The sequence below is a fragment of the Toxotes jaculatrix genome, chromosome 23 (assembly GCF_017976425.1).
Source record: "Toxotes jaculatrix isolate fToxJac2 chromosome 23, fToxJac2.pri, whole genome shotgun sequence".
NCBI lineage: Eukaryota > Metazoa > Chordata > Actinopteri > Toxotidae > Toxotes > Toxotes jaculatrix.
Window position 1 is genome coordinate 7,031,110 of NC_054416.1, and position 22,978 is coordinate 7,054,087.

General features: G+C 40.2%; 1 protein-coding gene across 1 annotated transcript; it reads left to right on the forward strand.

Annotated features, from left to right (window-relative positions):
• The first annotated feature begins 20,665 nt into the window (after positions 1–20,665).
• LOC121177304 (doublesex- and mab-3-related transcription factor A1-like) lies at positions 20,666–22,486 on the forward strand. Its single transcript, XM_041031570.1, has 2 exons — positions 20,666–21,273; positions 21,499–22,486. The coding sequence occupies exons 1-2, from the start codon at positions 20,796–20,798 to the stop codon at positions 22,287–22,289; spliced, it is 1,269 nt and encodes a 422-aa protein (XP_040887504.1). The 5' UTR covers positions 20,666–20,795; the 3' UTR covers positions 22,290–22,486.
• The last annotated feature ends 492 nt before the right edge of the window (positions 22,487–22,978 follow it).

Genomic DNA, 22,978 nt, shown 5'->3' on the forward strand with positions numbered 1-22,978 from the left:
TTATATACGGGCCTCCCCTCCCTCTCCACCCCGAGCTGGCATGGAAGATGCTCTCCTTTATCTCACTGATTATCTGTCTGCTGATGTGGCCATTTAAAGACTGTGTCAAATGTAGGGCGATGGCCGTGCAACCTCGAGGATACACTGATAAATAACTGAAGGGCAACTCCCCTCAGTGAATATGGCACAGTTAAACACTGTCGCACTGTTCTGCAGGAGAGAAAAAAAATAAAAGAGTGGGCTGTTTGCATGACTGCCCATGGCATTCACTCAACTGAGCCCCTTTCTGTTCTCCAGTCTTTTCTTTGTCTCCCTGTTTGTGCCTGGCATGAAAATGAGTTGTAAAGGACTTTCTATTTGACTGAGACAACTTGAGCTGGCATGGTTACAAAGAGTAGTGACCCAGAAGAAATAATAAATCAGAATGGAAATGTTTGTACAGAGTTAAAGGGCCACACTGGTGTGTACGCAAAGTTTTAGCACTACAAGCCATGTTTACTTGATAACATATGTGTAACATTTGATGATTTTCAAATACATGAGCACTGTCTGCAAAATTTTAGTTGATATGTAAAGTGCCAGTAGCTGTGATTCACCCTGTGTCCTTGGATCCTGGTCAGTGTAGCTGCATTCTTGAGAGGAAAGCTGTGCACTTGGGGCTGGACTGTGAGATTATGGACATTATGGAAAATACTGAATGCATTGTTGACACCTGAAGAGGTCCCCTCAGTCACTATGAGAAGCCACTTCTATTCAATATAACAGCATTAGCCGAGGAGCAGTTTGGGAATGACAGAGGTAAATCTAATATGTTGGAGCAACAGAAAGACATCTGTATGATGCCATCACAGTTCACCAGTGTTGCTGCCATTTTCATGTTCACTGCATGCTGCTTGGTTAAAAATACAAAGCTGTAGGATCCACAGATGAATGAATATGACTTGTCTGACATTGCATGATGGATGTTAGATTACTAAATTTATGGGGGAAACCTAATTGCTGGATTCAGTTTATCTGATTGATGAGCTTTAAATGTTCAGTAACGTAGACGAATAATAGATGTCCTGTTTCCAGTGTCACTACAGTATAGATGGGTAAACAATTAGAGTTTAGTTAAGTTCCTAAGAGGTGATTATGTAACTGATATCTCCTGAACTCTTATAAATGGTAATCTGTTAATTTTGACTTTAAAACACTACTCAAGGTGATTGTTTGATAAAGGTTTGAAGTGTTACATATAGATTTTCTCACAAAAGTCAAGTATGATGGACGGAAGTCGTTTCTGAGCTTCAGCGTGGTCTTTACCTGGGCCTCCTTCTGCAAGTGTAGATCTGGATTTAAATTGACGCCACGTGTATAAATACGCTGAAGCATTAAAGGCTGAGAAATAGAAATTCTTCCATTTCAAATTAGCTCATTGTAAATTAAATTATTTTATTTGCATCGCTGGAGGCCATTATCATAAACTGACAACAGACTTACAGTTGCAAAACCAAGCAACTATAAAAAGAGATGTTTTGCAATTCATCTCAGTTCAAGTAAATGTTATTAAAAAGTAAGGATGGTATTGTGAGTTAGTATCTGATTATAGCTGCGTCTTCTCTCCTATAATCACTTTTACTGCTGTCAATAAAGACACTTTGTACTTTACTTTTTATTCCCCTCACCTGATACAGTGTGTACTATAGACTGTGAATATGATACGTTTAATGTGGTAAATCTCAACCATAACGCAATAAAGACAGATGGTATTATGTAATTTGACTATTTTTATCAATAGGAAAACCACACCCTATCTGCTCATCCTCCACCGCCCTCTCTGTGTTGTTTATGATGAGAAGTATATAGCAAATGCAGCCTGTAGAGATTTCTCTCTGTGTCTCTGGGGCCGATGTTACACTTTGAAGTCACACGGATATATAATCTCACTAATGGCTTCCTAAAACATATAATTAGTTCAATGATTATTTTTCCGCATTGCCGTGCCCCTGTGGTCTCAGTTACCCTTATTACACACCTGGCGCTACTGTATGTCATTCTATAGTAAAATTTATCTGCTCATTGCATTAATTAACACTTGTCTGCTTTTTCCTGTTTTCTTTGCACATTTGTTTAATTGGACAAACAATAAACTACATCACACATAGGCATCAAAAGAAGCTGTAATCCTCAGAATCAATTTAACTGTTTAACCCTCATAAACTCAGCTAACCTGCTTCACCAGGACTGTGTGGGTGACAGCTGCCTGACAGCATAAGAAAATTAAAAAGTTGGCTGTCATTGCATTTTGATTGAAATGCTGCTAAATCTTTATTGGTGCAAATATTTGGGGGAAAAAAGCATTTCTATAACCAAACCTTGGATGACATACAGAGCCATAGGTGTGTCTGCTCTCTGCTGTGACCAGTAACTCCTCTGATGTAGTACGCCATCTTGTGGACCACTGATGCAGTTGCTGTGTGTGCTTCACGTCCTTTGTTGGCAAACTGACAGAGATGTCAGGGATGCTCATGTTCACACTGTAAATTATGCTCCAGAGATATTCAGATTTGGGTTAAACCTTTCAGGAGTTGCGTTATCCCTTTTGCTCAATTATGCTTAACAAATTTTACAACCGCTCTGAAGTATTTGGAGAATTTAATCTCAAATGTCGCAGGCGTGCATATTTAAAAACAGCCCCATGAAATTTTAATTACAGCAACTAAATCTAAAATTTCGGTCAGGGTTGGTTGGCATTAGATAGTGATTTCTACAGCCTGCAGCATCTGACTGCAGTCCAGAAAAGCCCTGGATACATACATACTGTAAGAAAAACACAATCCTGTCCTAAATATATCCCTGGTGCCTCTGGAGAGTAAGTGAAAGTCAATATTATTGAGGCTCAGCAATGAGGCAATATTTGAATTTCAAATGAGCCTCAGACAGTAGAGAAAGCTCACATTCAGTCACTCTGACAAGAGTGTACGTGAATAGTGAAGAAGTGAGCACATGACACGGCGTTGACAAATAGCCGGGACATTATGCTGAATGAGAAACAGTGTTTCACAGAGGGGAAATGGGATAATTGATCCAAATTAGGAAAGAGTGATGTAAAGCACTTTGTGAGCGCCAATGTAAGGCAGAATGTGAGTAGTGTTAATATATCTTCTCAAACGAAGTAGGGACTTACAGTATGATTCCGTATGAATAAATACGACGATTTATGCACTCAAATAAAGGAATCTGTGCAGGTCCAGCTGGTGGAGAGCTTTTGGAAGAACACCACAACAGCAAGAGTGAAATGATTTAAATTCATCCAGAGATACTTTATTATATTCCTTTCTGCATAGCTTAATGGTTTGAATGCTTAACAGAAAAGTTATAGAATTTTTAAAACTTCCCCAATCCAGAAAAAAAGAAGTCCTCAAAATCATGAAATATGTTAAAAACAAATCCTCGTCTTAATTGTTGGCTCTCTTCTCGGTAATAGCTTCTCCCCTATCTCCCCTATTCAGTCGTTCACCCTTCCATATTTATTTTCCTGCATCGACGATGCGTTTCAACTCGGAGAGAGGGATTACACGCCTGGTTTGGCCTACATCCTACAGCCCCTGCTGGGACTGGTGCTGCCACCCACCACAGGACCTGGGCTGCTCTGGGGCTACCAGCATGGCCCGGGTATGGGTTTACAAATGACCCGAGACCAGGCGCCATGCGGTGCCACCCCTTGAGTAGACCTCTAAAACAACCCTGGCAGGTCTATATAGAGTATGTGTACTTACAGTACAGTTGAATGACAGCATTACACCACCCTTTGTTAAAACACCAGTATTAACGGCAACCTACATGCTACTGTTTGTGTAAAAATAAACTTTGATATTTAATTGTCCACAAGTAGGAAATTTGATCTTATGGTGGTGCAAGAGGTCAGTGTGTCACCAAAAATGTAAGTAGTGTATTAAAGTTACACTGAGAAAATAAATAGTCATATGACATATTGTGGTATTCATAAGGGTTTCGATGTTTATGTGGCTTTGTAGATCACCCCATAAAACTAATGCTCTAACAGTAAAAGCAATCTTTCCTAAATCAGATCTAAATTAGTTTCCTGAAGCATCAGCTAATTACTTGAGTTCACAGTTTCTCAGCAGCAGAGATGAGATATACGATGGCCATTTTCCAACGCTGGCATTGTCGATAAATGCGGTAAATACCACTGGTTATTACTCTTCTCACTGGGGGAGGATCAGCTGACCTTATCTTTTGAGATGCAGTGGTGAGTTTTGTAATTATCTCTAGTAATGATGCTGCAACAATCTATGGTTCTAAGTATGGAGGCAGCAGTGTGCCAATAACTGACACCCCAATAATCCAGAACTGAGAGGAAAATAGCTTCAACATCATCCTCCTGCAGCTTGGAGGGAAGCTGCTTCTGTCTCTGTGCAAAAAGCCAAGTTTAGCAAAACTGTTTAAAGGATATTCACAGAAATACACTCATTTATTGTGATAACATGACAATTATAGGACATGTAAGGCATCTTTCTTCTTACAGGTTGGTGAAGTGGTTCATTTAAAAAAAAAAAGTGAAGTCATCACAGGAAATTCCCAAATTTGAAGTTGAATCCAGATCTGCACATAAACTAATCACCTGTTCCTGAGACCATGGCCAACTCTGAACCAAATTTAACTGAAATCTGTTTAGAATATAGAATAGCCCCCAAATGTATGAAGTTTTATGAAACTTTTTTCCTGAAAGGTCCACAAGTTTGTCTGCTGTATATGTCTGTGTATAAACACTCGTTTAGAATGGCAGAAGTCATATTGTAGCACCTAAGAATGCTCTCAGAGTTCAGCAATAAATATAAAATGTGTAGCTATAATTCCCACACTCCTGCTTGATTGAAGAGATGTTAATTACAATCATCTCGTCTCCTTTGGTTGATTTTAATTTGCGCTCGGTGCATTTGACCCAATTTTGTTTTAATGAAGTTGGCATTTTCAGTAAAGTTCAGATGACTGAAATGTTTCAGCGGAGACAACTTTGTGGTTTCCATACCGAGGCCGACGCTTCCACTTTCAGTTTCAAATCAGAGATTTTACTGTATATTAAATGGACTGTTTCAAATTTCAGTGCAGCTGACTGTTCTTCTAAATGTCATCACTGCCTTTGTTCTTCTCATAACTTAACACCTTCTCTTCCACAGCAGATGTCAACGTGTTAATTGCTCAATCCAACATATGGGCAACCAAACAGAGGCTTGTTCATGATGTGTGTGACCGTGGTGCAAACCTCCAGCCCAAGTCGTTAAAGTGCTTAATTGTCATCAATAGCCACTAGTTATCAAATCCTCCACAATTACTCTTCCACAGGGTATAAGGTGACTGTCCTCCAGCATCCTGTAGGTAATATTCTGTGACAAACGTTTTCATTCTCACAGGTCTTCTAATACCCTCGTAGTCCTTCCCACCTAATCTTGACATTTCCTTTCCTCTCCTCGGTCGCAGAGGGGTTTTGTGCTGAGAGGACGAACTCTAAGCTCTTAATTGCAGGTGGTGTGTGTGTACTCTTTTCCCAATCCTAACCCCTTTTGTTCGCAGCGCTGTGGGAGAAACAAAGGTTCCTTTTTTTACTCCGTGCCTTGACTCTCAGAAGCAGTGTGGGGACGAAGAAAAGATTAAGTCAACATTTCTCATGACCTCTGAGGCCTGGGGTTGGAGGGAGGCCTGTGTAGCACTTTACAATAGGCAACCTGTCAGAGGTGTGTGATCGTGCTTGTGTGAATTTAACAAAAATGAACTTTTACTGCAGCATAGTGACAAAATACAGAAATCAAAACCTCTTAAAAAAAAAAACTTCACAGACAAACCCGTTCAATATCATTTTATCTTTCAAAACCTATTAGTGCGCCTAATGTTCAGACATTTCCTCAAAGCAGTAATCAAGTGCTAATATAATTCTGAACGGTGCTGCTCCAAAAATCTCTCCCACTGAGACTGAATGAGTCATAAAGCACGGAGCAGGCTGCTACAGTTAACTGTTGTTGTTCATTTGTTTCCCATTACAGAAGCTCCATTTTGGCTAATTAGTCCTGACAGTAACTTTTCCCTGCGGTGTTGATTAGATCTAATTAATGACTGCCGGCAAGATGGAGGACTGGTGCCCTGAAGGAGCCATTTTCATACATCCCTGGGTAATTGAAGCTGTCCTTTTTTGCCACTATTTTTCCACTATTTAAATTTTGTGTTTTTTTCTTCTTATTGTTTGAAACTTTTTTAAATTAAATATTCTGTCAACAATCTACGGTTATGCAGGCATTATAGCGTTATTCAGAGCATTTTATAATGTCAGCAGAGGTCTATTGATTTTATGTGATGTTATATCCCTGTAGGCTAGTTGTGCCTTTGAGCAAAGCGCTGATCCCCCAACTTCAAATGCATGAATATGAAGCAGGCTGCACTGAAAAAAAAAAGCAAAGACAGGCAAACTTTCTCTGTATTAATCAAATTTAAATGGAAATGGAAATCGACTACTGCAAGGTGATAATGTTGTGACATGACTTTGTAAGAAAACGGAAGTTTCTTTAGAAATTTTGGAAGTAAACGCCTTTGACCCCAGTGCTTTTCTCCAACATTGCATCATATAATCACAATCTTTCCATCATAACTCATCCACAGCTGCCTGCCATCTCCCATAATTCCTGTGGAGCTGAGAGCTGAAGGGGATTAGATCTGAGGTGAATGTCTCATAGGAAAACACCATGCCAAACTATGCATGTTTCAGGGGAGCAGATCGTCAGGACGATCTGATTAACAGTGTGAAAACGTTCCTAATCTGTGATGACTTGAAACCTCCATACAAAAGCAGCAACAGCCAGAAAGAGAGAGAGACAGGAGATGAGATGATTAAGCTGGAGATGGAGTCGTCACGTATGTTCAGCATCTGCCAGCAAGTCACAGCAACAGTGTCTCAGCTCTTGAAGTGACTGGTCTCATCAAAAAGTAGCACAAAAAGTTGTATGGCAATGTGGCAAACCTGTCAGCTAACAGCTCACATTGCGGATTCAAATTACTTTGTTAATTAATTCCAAAGACTTGTAGTCAATATTTAGTTTGTTCACATTTTTAAGTGATTGCATTCAATCACAAATGCACTTTACTAGATTGAGCAATGAGTGAAATCTCCATTTGGATAAAAGTCCAATATTCTCTTCGCTTTTAGCTCAGTTTTTTCCAACTTTTGAGGAAAGAGAACTGCTAACTTTGTCCCGTTTGGTAGATTTATCATTGCTGAAAACAGCTGCCTGCTGCAGCTGGGACCAAGGTTGATAAGGGCGGCGAGACTGAATCAAAACCGTAACATTGCAGGGTGTGAAACCAAAACAATGATACAATGAGCTAAAGACACTAAAACAATCCTCAGAGCTGAGGGGAAATCTCTGTAGGTTTGTTAGCATGAGTGACCCCTTACGTATTACAGGAAGTTTTTTAATCCATTGTTGATACAAAAATATTTATTAGAGTAACTTTAAATAACCAACATAATGAAGCATCTTATTATTTTTCCTTTATTTATATATATATGTATGTGTGTGTGTGTGTGTGTGTGTGTCTGTCTGTCTGTCTGTCTGTCTGTCTGTCTGTCTGTCTGTCTGTCTGTCTGTGTGTGTGTGTGTGTGTGTGTGTGTGTGTGTGTGTGTGTGTGTGTGTGTAACCTGCCCATATAGATATCCCATATTTTCTATATGACTTGCAGTGTGTAATAAGTGTGTGGTTGTGGAGGGATATGGGGGCTCCTGGTGAGTGTTGCAGGGGCTGGTGTCAGTGTGTCTCAGAGCCCCTGATGTTTATCTGGAGATACTCTGGAGTCTGATCACGGACTCTCCTGCTTCCATCACCACCTGCTTGCAGAAATCCAAATAATTACCTGTGTGCTAATGTGGGTGGTGGTCCTTATCTGCAGCCAGTCGCAATGAAGCAAGATGGAATCGCTGCCATTGCTCATTTCTTCCAGGATGAGGAGCAGAGGGGAGCTCATTAAGGAGATGAATTCATTTGGATGGGTTTCTAAAACTGATTTAAAAAAAACCCTATTCTATTTAATTCCATGACAATTCCATGATAACGCATTTACAATTCCGCTCTTTCACTTATCTTTTTTTTCTTCTTGCACTGATTAAGATTAAAATAAAATCTTCTTGTGAAAACTAGACAGACCTGACTTGACAAGTTGACTGGTCACAGATCTCAAAGATTAACTTAGCTACTGATTGACAGAGACAAATGGACTCGTTCTGTTGGGAAAAGTGTGTCATTCATTCAAGACTATAGGCTTGTTGACAGAACAGTGTTGATGAGTAATGGTCTACAAATTTCTCTATCTGACTGATTCCTTTTGCCTCGCAGGTAGTGATTTCAAGAGATGGTTTGTTATATAGTGTATATGACGGACCAATAAAATACAATAAAATATATAAGGACAAATAAAGTATGGGGGATGTGGATGTGTTAGCCCAAACGCTTAAATAAAACAAAATCACAAATGCAAATGTTTGCATGCGAACATACTATACGTAGACGAACACGGTAAACATAATAGCATAGACTCTTAGTTTTGTTCCTCCGTGTTTCAGTGTAAACAACCACAATAATAATCAGATAATTAATGACTATTTTTTTTATCATTTGAACCTAAGTATAAACGATTGGAGCAAACTGTGAGTCCTTGGAATGACACTGACAGGAGGCCGGCTAAGCTCTGGCAGATCTGGCCCATTTTGCTCCTGAGGTATCGCTCCACCTGTTAAAATCCTTCTCCTCCCACCACTCTTAATGCCCAGCATGACACACATACGACCGGGCAAGACTCCGCGGGTCTCAACAACCCTTCCTCAAACACAGGGGAAACATTTGGGGATTACGATGTTTGTTTTTCAGAGTCAATCATCTAGAAAATAGAGCCCCCTGAAAGGGTGCCCAAACCAATATACGGTCACTTAGGCACAGAAGGCTGACCAAAGAGCACAGTCAGGTGGAAGAAATACATGCATGCTGGGAGTTGAGAGTGTGAATTAAAACTCGCCCACGGATAAAAAATGTGGAACAACCTTTCTCACGTTTCCAGATCTGTTAACAATAGCTGTCAAACTGGCATAAGTAAGTTGTTGCTTGGATATGCAGGAGCAAAGGAGAAAAAAAAGGTCGTAGTGAGTGATTTGCTTGTTAACATTCTCATTGTGAGGCTGCATAATTTTGCCACATTTTTGATGTAGAAAATGATGAGATTTACTCCACACACTCTCCTAATGCTGATGAGTCTACTTACGCAATTACTCACACAAAGTTCTGTCTGCCATCATTATTCTCGCAGCTGTAAATTATTCATGAGATTGGGATCTCTTGAGCATGTGTCGCCTGCAAACTCAAAATCGCATTTTGCATTTGTACACTTACTGCCAAGTCATGACATTACACATATTGAGATGGATGGCAATTACTGTTCATCAGCGTTCAGCAGAATTTATTCAGAAAACGATTGGGGACACTGAGGACGTGAATGCTTGGAGTGCAGTGCTTAAACATGGTATTGAACTACATAGAATATTTAATATGGGGATGCATTTTGAGCAGTAAACTTTAATTATTTTTGAATGTTATGCTTAAGAAAATGAGGATTTCTAATTGAGATTATCGTTGTTTTATTGTTGTTATCTCATGCCTCTACTGACACGCCTATACACTACTTAAACTGGGGAATGTGCTGCAGTCTGACTCCCACACTTCACTGCAGCCCATTTAATAAACATTCATGTGCATGGCAAAATCTGATTACCCGAGGCAGTTTATTTCTAAACCTTTGGAATTTCACAGTGCGATCGCGAACATGGCATTTTGGAATTCCTTAATATAATATCCAACAAATATTTGCTTTCCTGTGCTAAGAAGGCATGGCTAACATGCCCAAAACAGCTTTGCACTTTTGTCAAGATTCTCGTCTGTATATGTGTGTACATGCTGGCATAGTGTTTTTTACTAAGAATGTAGGGCATTGGGTTACTGTGTATAGAAGTCAGTGAAACGTTAACATAGTGTAAGTAGATTAATTAATTAATTAACTAATTAAAGATAAGAGAATACCTTGTGCATGTACTAGAATAGTAATTTCTCCTGTTAAGATTCAGGCATCTGCATTGAGTGGTTTGAGTTGTTTTTCTGTGCATTTCAAAATGAACTCACCAGTCTTACTTTTAAATGCCCCTATTTAAATGCCTCTAGCTAAGAGTTGGAAACAGAACACATGTACATGGACAATTCCCAATATAATAAGATTTAATTTTATGTATTTACATTGATGTTTGATTGACCTTGAATTAAATTTTGCCCTTTCAATCTGACTTTCAAAGGCACAATGACTGTTTCTTTAACGAGTAGCATTTGTTCAAAAGGCCACAAAAAGGTCCTTGTTCAAGGAATTTCACACCTTATTAAACTAAGCTCCTTCCTTGTAGTTTTGCTCAGATCAAAGAGCGATCATATTGCACGCAGCCAGGTAAATCCACCTGCTGATGGAGAACAAAAACTCTCCTGTTGTCAAAAATCTCCTCATTCCCAGCGGAACATTTGAGGCTGAAACACATTAGCTTGCCAGATGCCAACATCAAGCTGAACCTCACCGAACCACTTAAACTTGGAGCTTAATTTAGTTTCTGGCTAAATTTAATTCAAATTTACCAGGATACACAATCCAGGATTTTGAGACCTGATGTGAAAAATTCCCACATGTTCACACCATTGTTGAAAGCAGATGCACTTATGAAGCAGTAGAAGCACTGTAGGAGGTGAAAGTTTGTTTAACACTCTCTAATGAAAGGTATCACAGTATGGAAAAGATAGAAACACAAATAAACTGTAGCGCTTAACAGCAATGTGCTATTACCTGAAAATTCACCTGCATTTTTCTCAGTGGGCTACTTCTAACAAGTAGGTGTTTTTCCCTGATGAAATCGCACTTTGATGTTTTTCCCTGTTGTGTTGGGCTTTTGTTGCGCGTGGACAGCCCATCTTTATTCTGTGCTAGCAGGGTAGCAGGGCTTCAGAAGCCTTTCGAACCACTATTTTCGTGGTTTAAAGCTTTCATCTCATTTGCTGGTCGAGGAAGTGTCATGCTGTTGTGGAGTGATGTTTTGTTTTGTTGTGAGGGGCAGCCCCAGCTTGCCACCCTCATCGGGGGGTTAAAGCACCCTGCTTGCTATAGGAAACCAGGCTGACCTTAATAAGACAAAGTCCAGGCATTGATTTGACAAAATAGTATTAGGAATTAGATGTTGCAGCACAAGCAAATAACAGCTGGGGTAAAAACAATTCTCCCAACAGGGGGCGGTCATCCCTTTGGGGACCCCTGTACCCCCTGCCTACCTGAGAGGATCAAAGCCATGTCTTGAGGGAAGGGCAAATCTGTCAAATTTCAGGATGAAAACTAAATCCTTCTATTCAGAGGGAAAAGAGGAAACATGCATTAGCTTATTAGCTTAATAGGCAAATAAGTGGTATCATTTGAACCATAAAACAGATTAAAACATTAACAGAATTATGTAGTATCAAGGTGCACTTACTAGCTTCTTTTCCCAGAGCTTTCAAGTATATCTCATAATCTTTATCAGTAGACGTTCACCCAGTATACTCAGATTTTTTGTTGCTCTTTCATCTTTCTAAAATCAAACTTCTAACCAGTGATGAAGTCTCTGAGATGTGCTCTAAACTTCTGAAATAAAAGCTAGTGAGTGAACCTTGAGTTTTAGATCTTTTTATGTTTAAAACTAGTATTTCAAAGGATGAAATTTAACACTTAGTCAGAATCATGTTGTCATTTTTTTCACAGCTTTTCTTACTATGAATATCAATCTACTCTCAGGTATTCATAGAAAAAAGCTACTTAAAAGTAGATGAACTGAGGCCTGCCAAAGCTAAGACGATGTTAATCACTTGTCAAAGGGCTCATTATTATAGGAAAGGGACAGGCTTGACAAGAACTAGACAAAAGCAACACAGCAGAGGCACTTCAGTTTCAATGAGTGGCTCTGCTGGTGTAGGGGTGACATCAGAGGTCCTCTAAGCTGTCCTTTGTATCCTTTCCCCATACTCCTCGTCTCTGAGGCCGTCCCCCTCGTTCTCACCAGCAGGTTGTTTTTTTGTCCTCTCATTAAGCCCTGATCCCAAAATTAGAAGCTCCTCCAAACAACACATCCAACCGTGCTGTGACCCTGTATGTCAGGGATAAGACACGTGGATGTTTTGGTGACAGGTATGCAACCCTGTCTCCCAGTTTGTTGCCCGCATTACTGTATGTTCACTGTTTTTTTTCCAAGTTATGTTCTTGAACTGCATAGAAGCCATAGGGAGAATGTTGGGACAGAAAGGGCAGGATTTTGACACTGGAACACAGGGTTCGTGTCCTGTGGCCTGTTTGGTGTTAGAGTTTAAAGTTTAAACGTGATAGGGTTGCAGGTGCGAAGTTGTGGTAAGTATAGTAGCATAACTAAACTAAGTGACAGTACTGTGAAGAAAAAATGTTACATGGGCCGAATGTTACAGTATTTGAAGATGGCACTTCATTGTAATGCCAGTAAGTTCATTCACTTGAAACCCTGCACTGACTTTTAACGTTTCATGGAAAATTATCAGCCACCCAAGTGATCAGTTCAACAACAAAGTGACTGAAGGTGAATCATGTTACTAGTTAAATAAAGCTGTAACTTGTTTTGTTGCTAGAACACAAAGCCCTGATACATACCAGAGGCTTGTTTAACAGGAACCACTGGTGACTGTTAAATGCCTCATGGCTTAATCCTTAAACACTGAAGATTCTCTCAAACCTCATACCAACAGTGATGTGGCAGATTTACACAGGTCTACTCACACATAGAAAAAAAAAAGTTTATTCTGAGTTTGACATTAGATCCTGGATAAACTTCAGACATAGTGATCCAATAAAAGTGGCTTACATCAAAGCCTGCAAACAGTTTTATAACTTCAAATAAGCTGGAGTACTTTCTCACACTCTCTAAAGCTTCATGAGGAGGATCTTAACCAAAATGTGAACGATGGCAATGATAAGCTATGTTTGCGATTCAGGGCGTCATGATCAGATAAATTCCCTAAAGCCTGTGAACTCAAGGTTGCAGTTCTTAGAATCTAAAGCCCGCATTGATGCTGGGACTCCAGTTGTACAATTATACAGCATCTAAACTGATAAAAGATCCCATTTATCTTTGGGTTTGTAGATGGGAAGGAGTAGGATCTTCAAAAAGTTCCCCAAAGATCCACAGAGTCCCCCATTTGGAAATGTTTTTGAAAATTGTGCTTTGTTCACACCTGTGGTCAGGACTTTATTTTGTATTTTTCCTTTATCTGAGTGTAATCTACATGCAGCCAGCATTTTGCAGTCCATACTTCTGAATAGACTGCAGTGTGTATTGTTATCTGTTCCTCTGTCTCTGTAGCTGACTGGCTGTGGTTCCCCAGTGGTTTTGAACCATAACCAGGTGTCAGTCCATGTAGATGCATGTTGCTATGGTTTGGTGCCAAATGCACTAAATGTGAAGGAAACAAATGATATTATAAATCCCCATCTTCGTCTTCAACTAATGTCTTGCCACATGATACAATATATCGCAAGTTCTTCAGTGAAATATTTAGTGGCTTTTTTCCCCATCACAAATTATGATGCATTGTGCTGTGCATTTTTAGTATAATTGATTATTATAGTAAATAAATAAATAAATAAATATTAATCTTCTCCTAATCCTCTGCATGACCAACATGACTGAGAAAATGCATTTGTTTATACTTAAGTTTTGTGCATTCATGCTGTGCTTCTGTACTGTGTACTTTTTAAATACATCATTAGAGAGGTCTTGCTGGTATTTTGCGTTTAGATAAATGTCATGTTCATATTTAATGAGGAAACTGCCCAAAATAAGAGCTGTCACAATTTTTTTGGGGGGAAGATATTTATGTATACAAAAACTGTTTGTTGAAATTCCATTAGTTAAAGACTTCAATTATTTTTGAGACTAATATAAATATCTTCAAATGTGTATCTCATTGCAATTTCCAGTTACTTATTTGTTCAATCATAAACAACAAAGAGTGACACTTTAGATGCCATATGTACTTCTCTGCACCTCTATTTGACTGAGTGCCAAGTAAGGTCATGTACCATGGGAATAAAGATAAAAATAAAGAAAGTATTGTAATCTTTTTGTTCAACTGTAACAGATTTATCACATCTCAGTGGTCCCCTTTGTGAGAACTGAACAGAGTTCAGGTGAAATGTGTCACAGGTATGCTGGGGGCAAAGACAGCAGGGCAGGCTTGGTCGGTTTTTTAAAAACAATTGCTGTGTGGTTGGTTTTGCCACCTCTTGGAAATTCACTACTCAGAAAATGCACCTCCTCTCACATGGTTAAGCAGTTTGCAGTTGTATTTAAACTCACAAAACGTATATGTAAAAACAGTTATCCTGGAATACCGTATGTGTTCTCAGAAAAACGTCATGCAGAAAAACTCCTTGGCTCTCTTCTTTGGCGGTTTCATGTTTCCTCTAATCTCAGTAGCAACTCACATCTGATCTGTTTGCAGATGCCAGTTGCTATCAGAGACAATGTTTAACAATTTCTAAGCGGTTATTGTCTGTAACTGAAAGCCTGGAATATTTTCCCATAACACCCTGGCAGAGATGTACAGGGCTGATGTCTCTCCTTGTGCTCTGTGTTCATCTGATAGCTCACTCAGCTCCGTCTTTATGTTTCACCTCCCCCTTTTCTTGTTTGTTGTTTAGTTTTCAATGGTCTCCTGCACTTTTAATTTTGTTACTGCAATCTGGACATGTTTAAAATTGTTTCACTGTGACCTGGTATTGCAACACTGATACAGTCAAGTATCACAGATCTGCGGGAGGTGTATGACTGCAATAACAACACACATTTAGCACGTACATCTTTTTTTTTTTTTCATGTGTACATATAAAGTATTTCTCCTTGAAGCTGCTATGATCAATATTTTTAAAGAACTATCATGCAGTTGTTCAGCTCCTCTCATCTGTGCAGAGCATTTTTGGGTCTTTTAGCTTCTTGTTTTGCGACATAAAGCCAGATATTTTTCTGACAAGTTAGCAGAGATCAAAACAGACATAAAAGAAAAGTGAATATTGGTCTTACATTCAGTGGGTGAAAATATGGTTCCAAATGAATACTGTTGTTACTCTGGATCTGATGGATGTGTAATAAACCAAACATTTTTGCCAAAACAATTTGTAAGGTGATAATATGTCAGTCAACCCCCAAGTGGGGAAAGAAATCAGTTAATGCAGGTTCAAATGATAATTCATCAAGACATGAATCTCATTGAATTTGTTCCCTGCAGGCCACTGTCTAACTTTCTCAATAGTTACTATCAGATTTAGTGTACTGCAAGGATTTTCAGTCTCTTAATCTGATTGTAAAGACATCTGAAGACCCTCGCAGCTGGCAAAAATCTCTTCAGCAAACAGAAATGAACCAGAGTCCTTTCCCATTGATGATGACAGATCTTTTCCCTCAAGGCCTAGTAAACAACACTTTGGAGGTCTGACTGTTTGCCTAGTTGTACACTAGAAAGAGGCAGGAGAATCTTTGTTTCTCTGAGGGTTTTTTTTATGCATGAGTGTTGGCCACTAGCAAACATATTTGCTCAGCTTATTTTAAAGCTATGTAAATGTAGAAATGTGAAAATATAAAGGTGCGCTAAACTTCATAACTCATAAAATGTTTCATACCTATCCATCACCTCTGACATGCTCAGTGTTGCATTGAGAGATTTGATTTGAGAGAATAGTACTAACAGAGAATTCTTTCCCACGTTGTGTCTATCATTAACACGTCCATTTCTTTGGTGATGTCTTCTTTAGTTCTCTGTCAAGTGTCACATTTTTATTTTTAAAAAAACATGCACACTTAGAAACCTGATTCTTCAAATCCCTCACAGAGGGCTGTGCTCATCTGCCATTCGGTTATGCATTGCTGAGCTGCAAAGCTCTCCTTGTAAGTGTATTGTTCAGTAAAGACGCATCTTTGACAGGAAACAAATAAAGAGTGTGGCCACAGTGAGCATAGAATGAGGAACTCTCAGGGTTCAATCTTAACCTGTTTAGACAGTGAAGGTTGCATTCATTGGCACCTGACCAGAACCTTTCAAGGTACTAATGTTCCCTACCCCCTCCCCCCACACACACTTGTCATTAGCACTTTAAGTGCTTAAATGAATAGGAAAACACACACACACACAGTGATCTGGTATGTAAACGCGAACCTGCATTTCCTTATAGATGCACCCTGTTGATGCAGATGTAATATGCATGATTAAAACATGTACACACATGGGTGCACACACAACCCACCCACCCACTCCCACACACACACATCCATACACAGTGCTCATGAGCAAACTTGGCTGTCTTTGGCCCACCATTGTTCACTGGCACTGAGGCATTACTGGGCTAAGTGAGGGGCCCTGATGGATACCTACCAGACTCAGACCACCAATAAAGGTGTGAGAGGACGAGAAAGAGAGTAAATGGAGGAATATTCAATAGGGGAGAAGAAGATGGCAGAAGATAGCAGAATACAGAATCCAAGGGAGAGGCAGGGAATTGGAAAAAAAATCCCATTGTCCCATGTATTCAAATGCACAGGTGTGTGTATGAGTGTAATATGGATGCTTCCCTTCTTTGCATGGGTTGTGAAATAAGATGCCAGTTATCTTTTTATGGAATAGGAAGACCAATGCCATTCCAGCATTTCCACAATGTGAAAACAACCAATTTAGTGGAAACACAAAATTAAAGTGCAAGTACATAAAAATTGAATATAAACAGTACCAACAGTATGTGGGTAAATATGTTAATTACTTTCTGCCTCGGCTAAGAAAATTATGAGTCATCAGCAATTCTAAGCAACGCTCTTACTTTTACTTTGGTAAAATCAATGATTTTCAAAGACTGAGTGTCACTCGTTTTTTTCAAATGTCACAAAGATTTTATTTTGGAAGAAAACTTACATGTTTCAATGTGAATTTTTACACCTCAAAGGAAGATACCAGTCTGATCTCCAGAGAAAGTTGTGTGAGAAACTTTCCGTAGGATGCTGGCAAAGGCGTCACTTATGCCCCAGGCATTGTAAACAGAGAATCCAAGTCCAACAGCACGGCAACAGTCAACATCCCTTGGCACAAAAATAAAAACAGAGGAAACAATCTTGAAAGCTCCTCTAAAAGCAAAGTTGCTGGTTGAACTCCTCTGGGGCCACACACATCACATGGAACACAAATCAGTTTACTCTGTTTTTGTGGGGGTTTTTTTTCTGAGAGCTTTTATACAACAAAGTGTCTGTGACATAAAAGTGCTACTGTGGGGAGAAAGTTACATTCATATAAAAATGTGTTGTTGTTTTTTTTTTAGATGTCTTATATACTTGATCACAACAACTTGCGCGACCTGATGGCTGCCATTGGTGGCCGTTCAACCGTCAGCAGTGAAGTGGAGGCTACTGTGTGGCACTTAAATGACAAGGGTGTGAAGTGACAGATGAGAATGTAAACACACAGAGGTCAAGACCCGTCACATGCTGAAAGAAAGGGGGAATTTGTTGTAATGCGAGTGCTTTATATTCAGAAACAATGCCGCAGTCTTGAAACTTAAGGCGCTGAAATGTTTCCATGTCCAACGTCTGTGATTGAAAGTTGGCAACAATAACACAATCTGATTTTCTTCCTTTGTGCCTCAGAAAACATGAAACTGCTGTGGAAAGTTCCAAATAATATGTTGGATTTAGAGCTATTTGGATGAACAATATATTGTGGTGTGAAATCAGAATGTATACTGTCTTTTTATGACCCTGTATAAAAAATACATTGGCCCAGATGCCATGATTTACTGTTTAATGACGAGCCACTCTTCCTCTCAGCCTTACCTTCTCACCTCTCCTCCCCCTCCCTCCCTCTCTCCATCTCTCTGACAGTGGGAGACATAATCAGGTTTTGTGAGATTTGTGAGTAGATTAGCAGCCACCTTGTGTCAGATAAGAAGCTGTACTGATAAAGCCCTGTCCTAGGAGGCACATGGCTGTGATGAAACACCATATCTGACATGAGCAGATCTGTTAAGAACACAATTAAGACACTGTCTAGCCATATCTACTCTAACTGCACTTATCCCTGATAATCCTTTCGTTCTGTGTTGGGGGTGAGGTTGAAAAATTCTGACTAAAAACATGTCATCCATGCAAACTGTGGAACAGGACTAAAGGTTTTCTTTAAAGCAGAGATATACTTTTCCTGTATATTAGATTATGATCAAATGGTAGACCAGCACAAACTAGTTGAGAAATGACATTGTCTCAAGGTGAAACTGATATGGCTTGAAGGCACTTTAAACAACCAGCCTGGCTCGGCCTTGTAATCCTATGATCCAGAGACAAACAGAAGAGGCAGTAAATGAGTAAATATAACACTACAGCTTTTATCCATAATCCAATTTATAGAGGCTTTTCCAAAAGAGCTGTGTTTGCCCCCTGTTCCTCCTCTGGGTAATTAGAAAATAAGACTAAATTTGAGCCTTTCCAAGAGCTCAATATACAGCGAAACACACATTTACACCATGCTGTTTCCAGCCACCCTCCGTGCAAGAAAAAGCTGTAACTGGTCCATATAAACTGCCTAAGTGGTCTGAATGAAAACCCAGGTGGGAGCAGCTTAATGTGCCTGGATAAACTTGCCAGCCGCAAATCCAAACCTCAAATTCCACTTCACAGTGGATGAAATGATAAAAGCTGCATGTGCGTCCGCACAGCATCTGCATCACTGGCATTTATTTATGTTTTTAGAATACGCACTCTGTGTTGATGGATGCATCTCAGATTATCTTCATGTCCTGCACAGCTGGAGTGAGTCTGTACCAACCCCTATCTATCAAGGCCCATAACTTCTGGTACATCTTTCTGCAAATAGCAGACTCGCCTCTCAAAGCCTCTTTCCCTACAAGTCATTATCAGGATGCTTTTGTTACGACAACTGCCTGTACACACCTAAGAGCAGAGATTGTGTTTTCGTACAATATGTGTTTGCATTTTGCATAGGTACAGGAATGACTGTATGCATGCAGGTGTGCATATTACATCTCCCCACACTGCAAGGGAGGGAGGTTCAGTAGACTAATGATAAGAGCCATCACTCAGGGACAGATTGGAGCAGGCATCCATGCAAAGGTGGGCAAACTAGCATCAGTCATTCATAAGTTTTGGTTTCAGGAACAGCAGTCTTTTTTTTTATCAGCAAGATGAAACACAGAGCAGTCTGTAAATGTGATATGTAGTAACATAAATGACTAATAATAACTATATCTGCATAAAATCATTGTGTATTATACTGTAAGCATTTTTTCTGGCCTGTGCTGGAGCAGATCTTCCTCAGAGATGCCCTTCAGGGAATCATTATCTCAATAAAATGCCACAAGGGGGTTGAGTGCTTCCATCCATAGCCTCTTTAACCCACATCCATTATTCAGAGGGAGTCTTGTGAAGATAGAACTACAGGAGACCAAGTTTAGCCACTGATGTCTCGCTTTTACATCAGAAGATGATCAGGCGATGTCTAATAGCTGAGGATAGTATCATTATTGAAATTTTATTTATTATTTTGGTGTCTGCACATGAAATACATTTTATTCATTCACGCATGGACAAAATAAATGAAACACCTTGCAAGAATTCAGTTTATTGTTAGAGTTGTAATGAATTTATAGAATGTATTTCAGGACTGAATAATACTACAGGATGTGCATATTAAAATGCATTGAATGCAAAAAAATGTTGAGAAGGACAGTGTGCACATGTGCAAATGCATGACTAACTGTGTCTTAGTTATGTGTTCCCCTTGGTGACTGCCACTGTGTTTGTCACATTATGCTCAAGTTGTTTTCGATGTAATAACGGTAAGGCAATCTGTTGCTTGTAACTGGATCCTGTTTGAATGGAGAGAAATGAATGAAACATGTGACAAGGTGTGATTAGTTATCCACCAATCTCACTGGGTGTTTGTTGACAGATGGGTCTTTTGTCAAGGTAATTTGTTCAACAGAATAACCAGGTAGATAATTACCTGTTGCTTTTGTGGCTATTAGGGCCATTGTTGTGTTAAAAAACATCCTAATAGTGAATATTCATTGTTTAGCAGGGCAACCAAAGGGGGTCATTGTATGTAGCTGACCTGAGGCCACATGATTTTCTTTGCGTTTTGAAAACGTTTGGTTTCTTGTTAATTCAACAAAGTCCACCTTTTTGCACAGTAGTCCACCATGGTGCATATTAAATCACTGTAAATCTTAAAGTAACCAAAACCTCAGTGCAAATTTGAATGTAATTTCCAGCTGATCCCACTTTTTAAACGTGAAATTAAAGATCATGTAAAGTCTGGTCTTGGCAGGCCTCACCTTTTCCTAAACTGCAGCTGCATATAGGCTCAGTTGCATCAGATTAGACCACTATTCATCCGGGATGCAAATAAACATGATAGGGCATTAAGAGGCTGGAGCGGAAAGGGGTGTGACGAGGGTGTTGTATTTCATGTCAAACCACCTGGAGAGGAGACACTTAAAGCGCGCTGGCTCAGGGTGCCAGCGACAGTAGAGAGACTCCAGTCACAAAGAAGGGGCCACAAGACTTGAGTGACTATATTTGAACAACTGCATTGGACACCCCGAAGACTTTGCATTTGGTTCCCCTCAGGCGATGGACAGCAGGATCAGACCGCTTGGCCTCGCTGGGCACACCACCAACGCGCTCGGTGGCTTGCAGGTGCCCCCTTCCCTCCTGCGCCCTCCGCCTCTCTTCCTCCGGGCTTGTAATCCCGCGCTGGAGAGGGGATATCCCCGCACCCCGAAGTGCGCCAGATGCAGGAACCACGGTGTGGTTTCCGCGCTGAAAGGCCACAAGCGCTTTTGTCGGTGGAGAGACTGCGTGTGCGCAAAGTGCACTCTAATAGCGGAGAGGCAGCGGGTAATGGCCGCGCAGGTGGCACTGAGGAGGCAGCAGGCTCAGGAGGAGAGCGAGGCCCGGGAACTCCGGCTATTTTACCCCGGGTCGGGGATCGCAGGTGAAACAGTGATCCCTCAGGGGTCACCTGTAGGCCCCGGGGTGCCAGCAAGTACCAGCAGCACTCCAACAACTCCCAGTTTTGATGTTTTTGGAACAGAGAACCAAAAAGATGGTAAGCTGACAATTTTACCTATACTCTTGTAGTTAAATTAATATTTACACATGGTGTTATTTGGATTATCTGTAGTTTGGGATAAAAATCAAGTTACAACAAAAATCAAGTGTGTTTTATTTTTGAAGATTGCGTTGTTTTCGCATTGTACGCACCGTTTGGCTGCAAGCATAACCATGCAAACATGATTTTAAACCACCTGTTTTTCCGTTATCCACATTTCAGATGACAAACTGAGCAAGTACAATTTTTATAATGGATTAATGGGTCGACCCCTATTTGCACCCCACACCACACGGCTGCCCTCTCCAAGTAGCAAAAAAGAGTTGTCTCCAAGCAAAAACAACACCACTCCATTAACTGACGACAGCGCAAGTCCGTCTCCGGTGTTTGATCAGCACTCAGACAACACAGAGAGTCCGCAGAGGTCGCTTTCCTCCTCGGACCCGGAGTCAGGGAGTGAGACGGAGAAACCCAAGGACTACCCGAGCCTGGACCGCGACCCCACCGATATCATGACCAGGATCTTCCCACATCAGAAAAGGGACACTCTGGAGTCTATGGTGAGAACGTGCAGAGGTGACATTGTCAAATCCATTGAACTGGTGTTGAGTTCCAAAGAAAACAAAATTGACTCCGATAGCTTGTCTCTATCTAATCACTCAAACGCGCTCAGGCCTTCAGTCGGATTGCCTGGAGCGATTGGTGCACTGGGGAGCAAATCAGCCTTTTCCCCCCTCCACATGCCACCGCCGGCCGCCGGGGGAGACAGTCTGTACGGTCTCAGCCCTCGCCTCGGTGTCAGCCCTCTACGGCTGGCCTATTCCTCTGCAAACGGCGGTATGGCAGGTTTTATGTCACCTTACATGACATCCGGACTGATGCCAGTGTTTCCACTGCGTCCACCCCTGGACTCATATTCTTTTCCTGGCATGATCCGTGACCTGTCTTACCTACAGAGCAAGGAGTCTCTATGCAATACAGGCCTTTACACGCGGCTTAACAATGAAAAATGACAAATTAAAAAGCTGCTCATGAAAATGTTATTTCTTTAATGTTATTGTAAATTGGCTTTCAGCTTTACCTTTAAATCGCTTTTCAAGTGCCTCAAACAAATTGTTAAAGTGCTGAAACACTGCACTACTATTCAAGTTTGTTTATGGTGTACATTTTGTAAAGTTTTTTTTATTTTTAATAAAACCATTAAAAGGTGCACTTGTTGTATTTGTGTTCATATTTCTATCTATCTATCTATCTATCTATCTATCTATCTATCTATCTATCTATCTATCTATCTATCTATCTATCTATCTATCACCTATAACCTACTTTTAAAATATATAATTACAATATCAAAATAAACCATCATCACACAAATAAAAATCTCTGTGCACAATGAAAGCTGGGGTACATCAAGAGCTCTTGGCCCTTTAGATTTGGGAGAAACGGTAGATGCCCTCAGATCAGTTGTCTGCAGATTTTACATCAACCAACCTCATATTTTTATCATGTCCCACAAAGTGATGTGTTACAATGACATTTCAGTCAGAGAAGCAATATGAGTTGCTGTTGATGAACTGAATGTTAGAGTGGCACATCAGTGATATGTCAATGTGGGGAAATATCCATGTTCACAATGTTGTATTTTAGTGGAACTTAAAAAAGTTATGTTACAATAACTTGAACGTGACACACTCACGTTAAT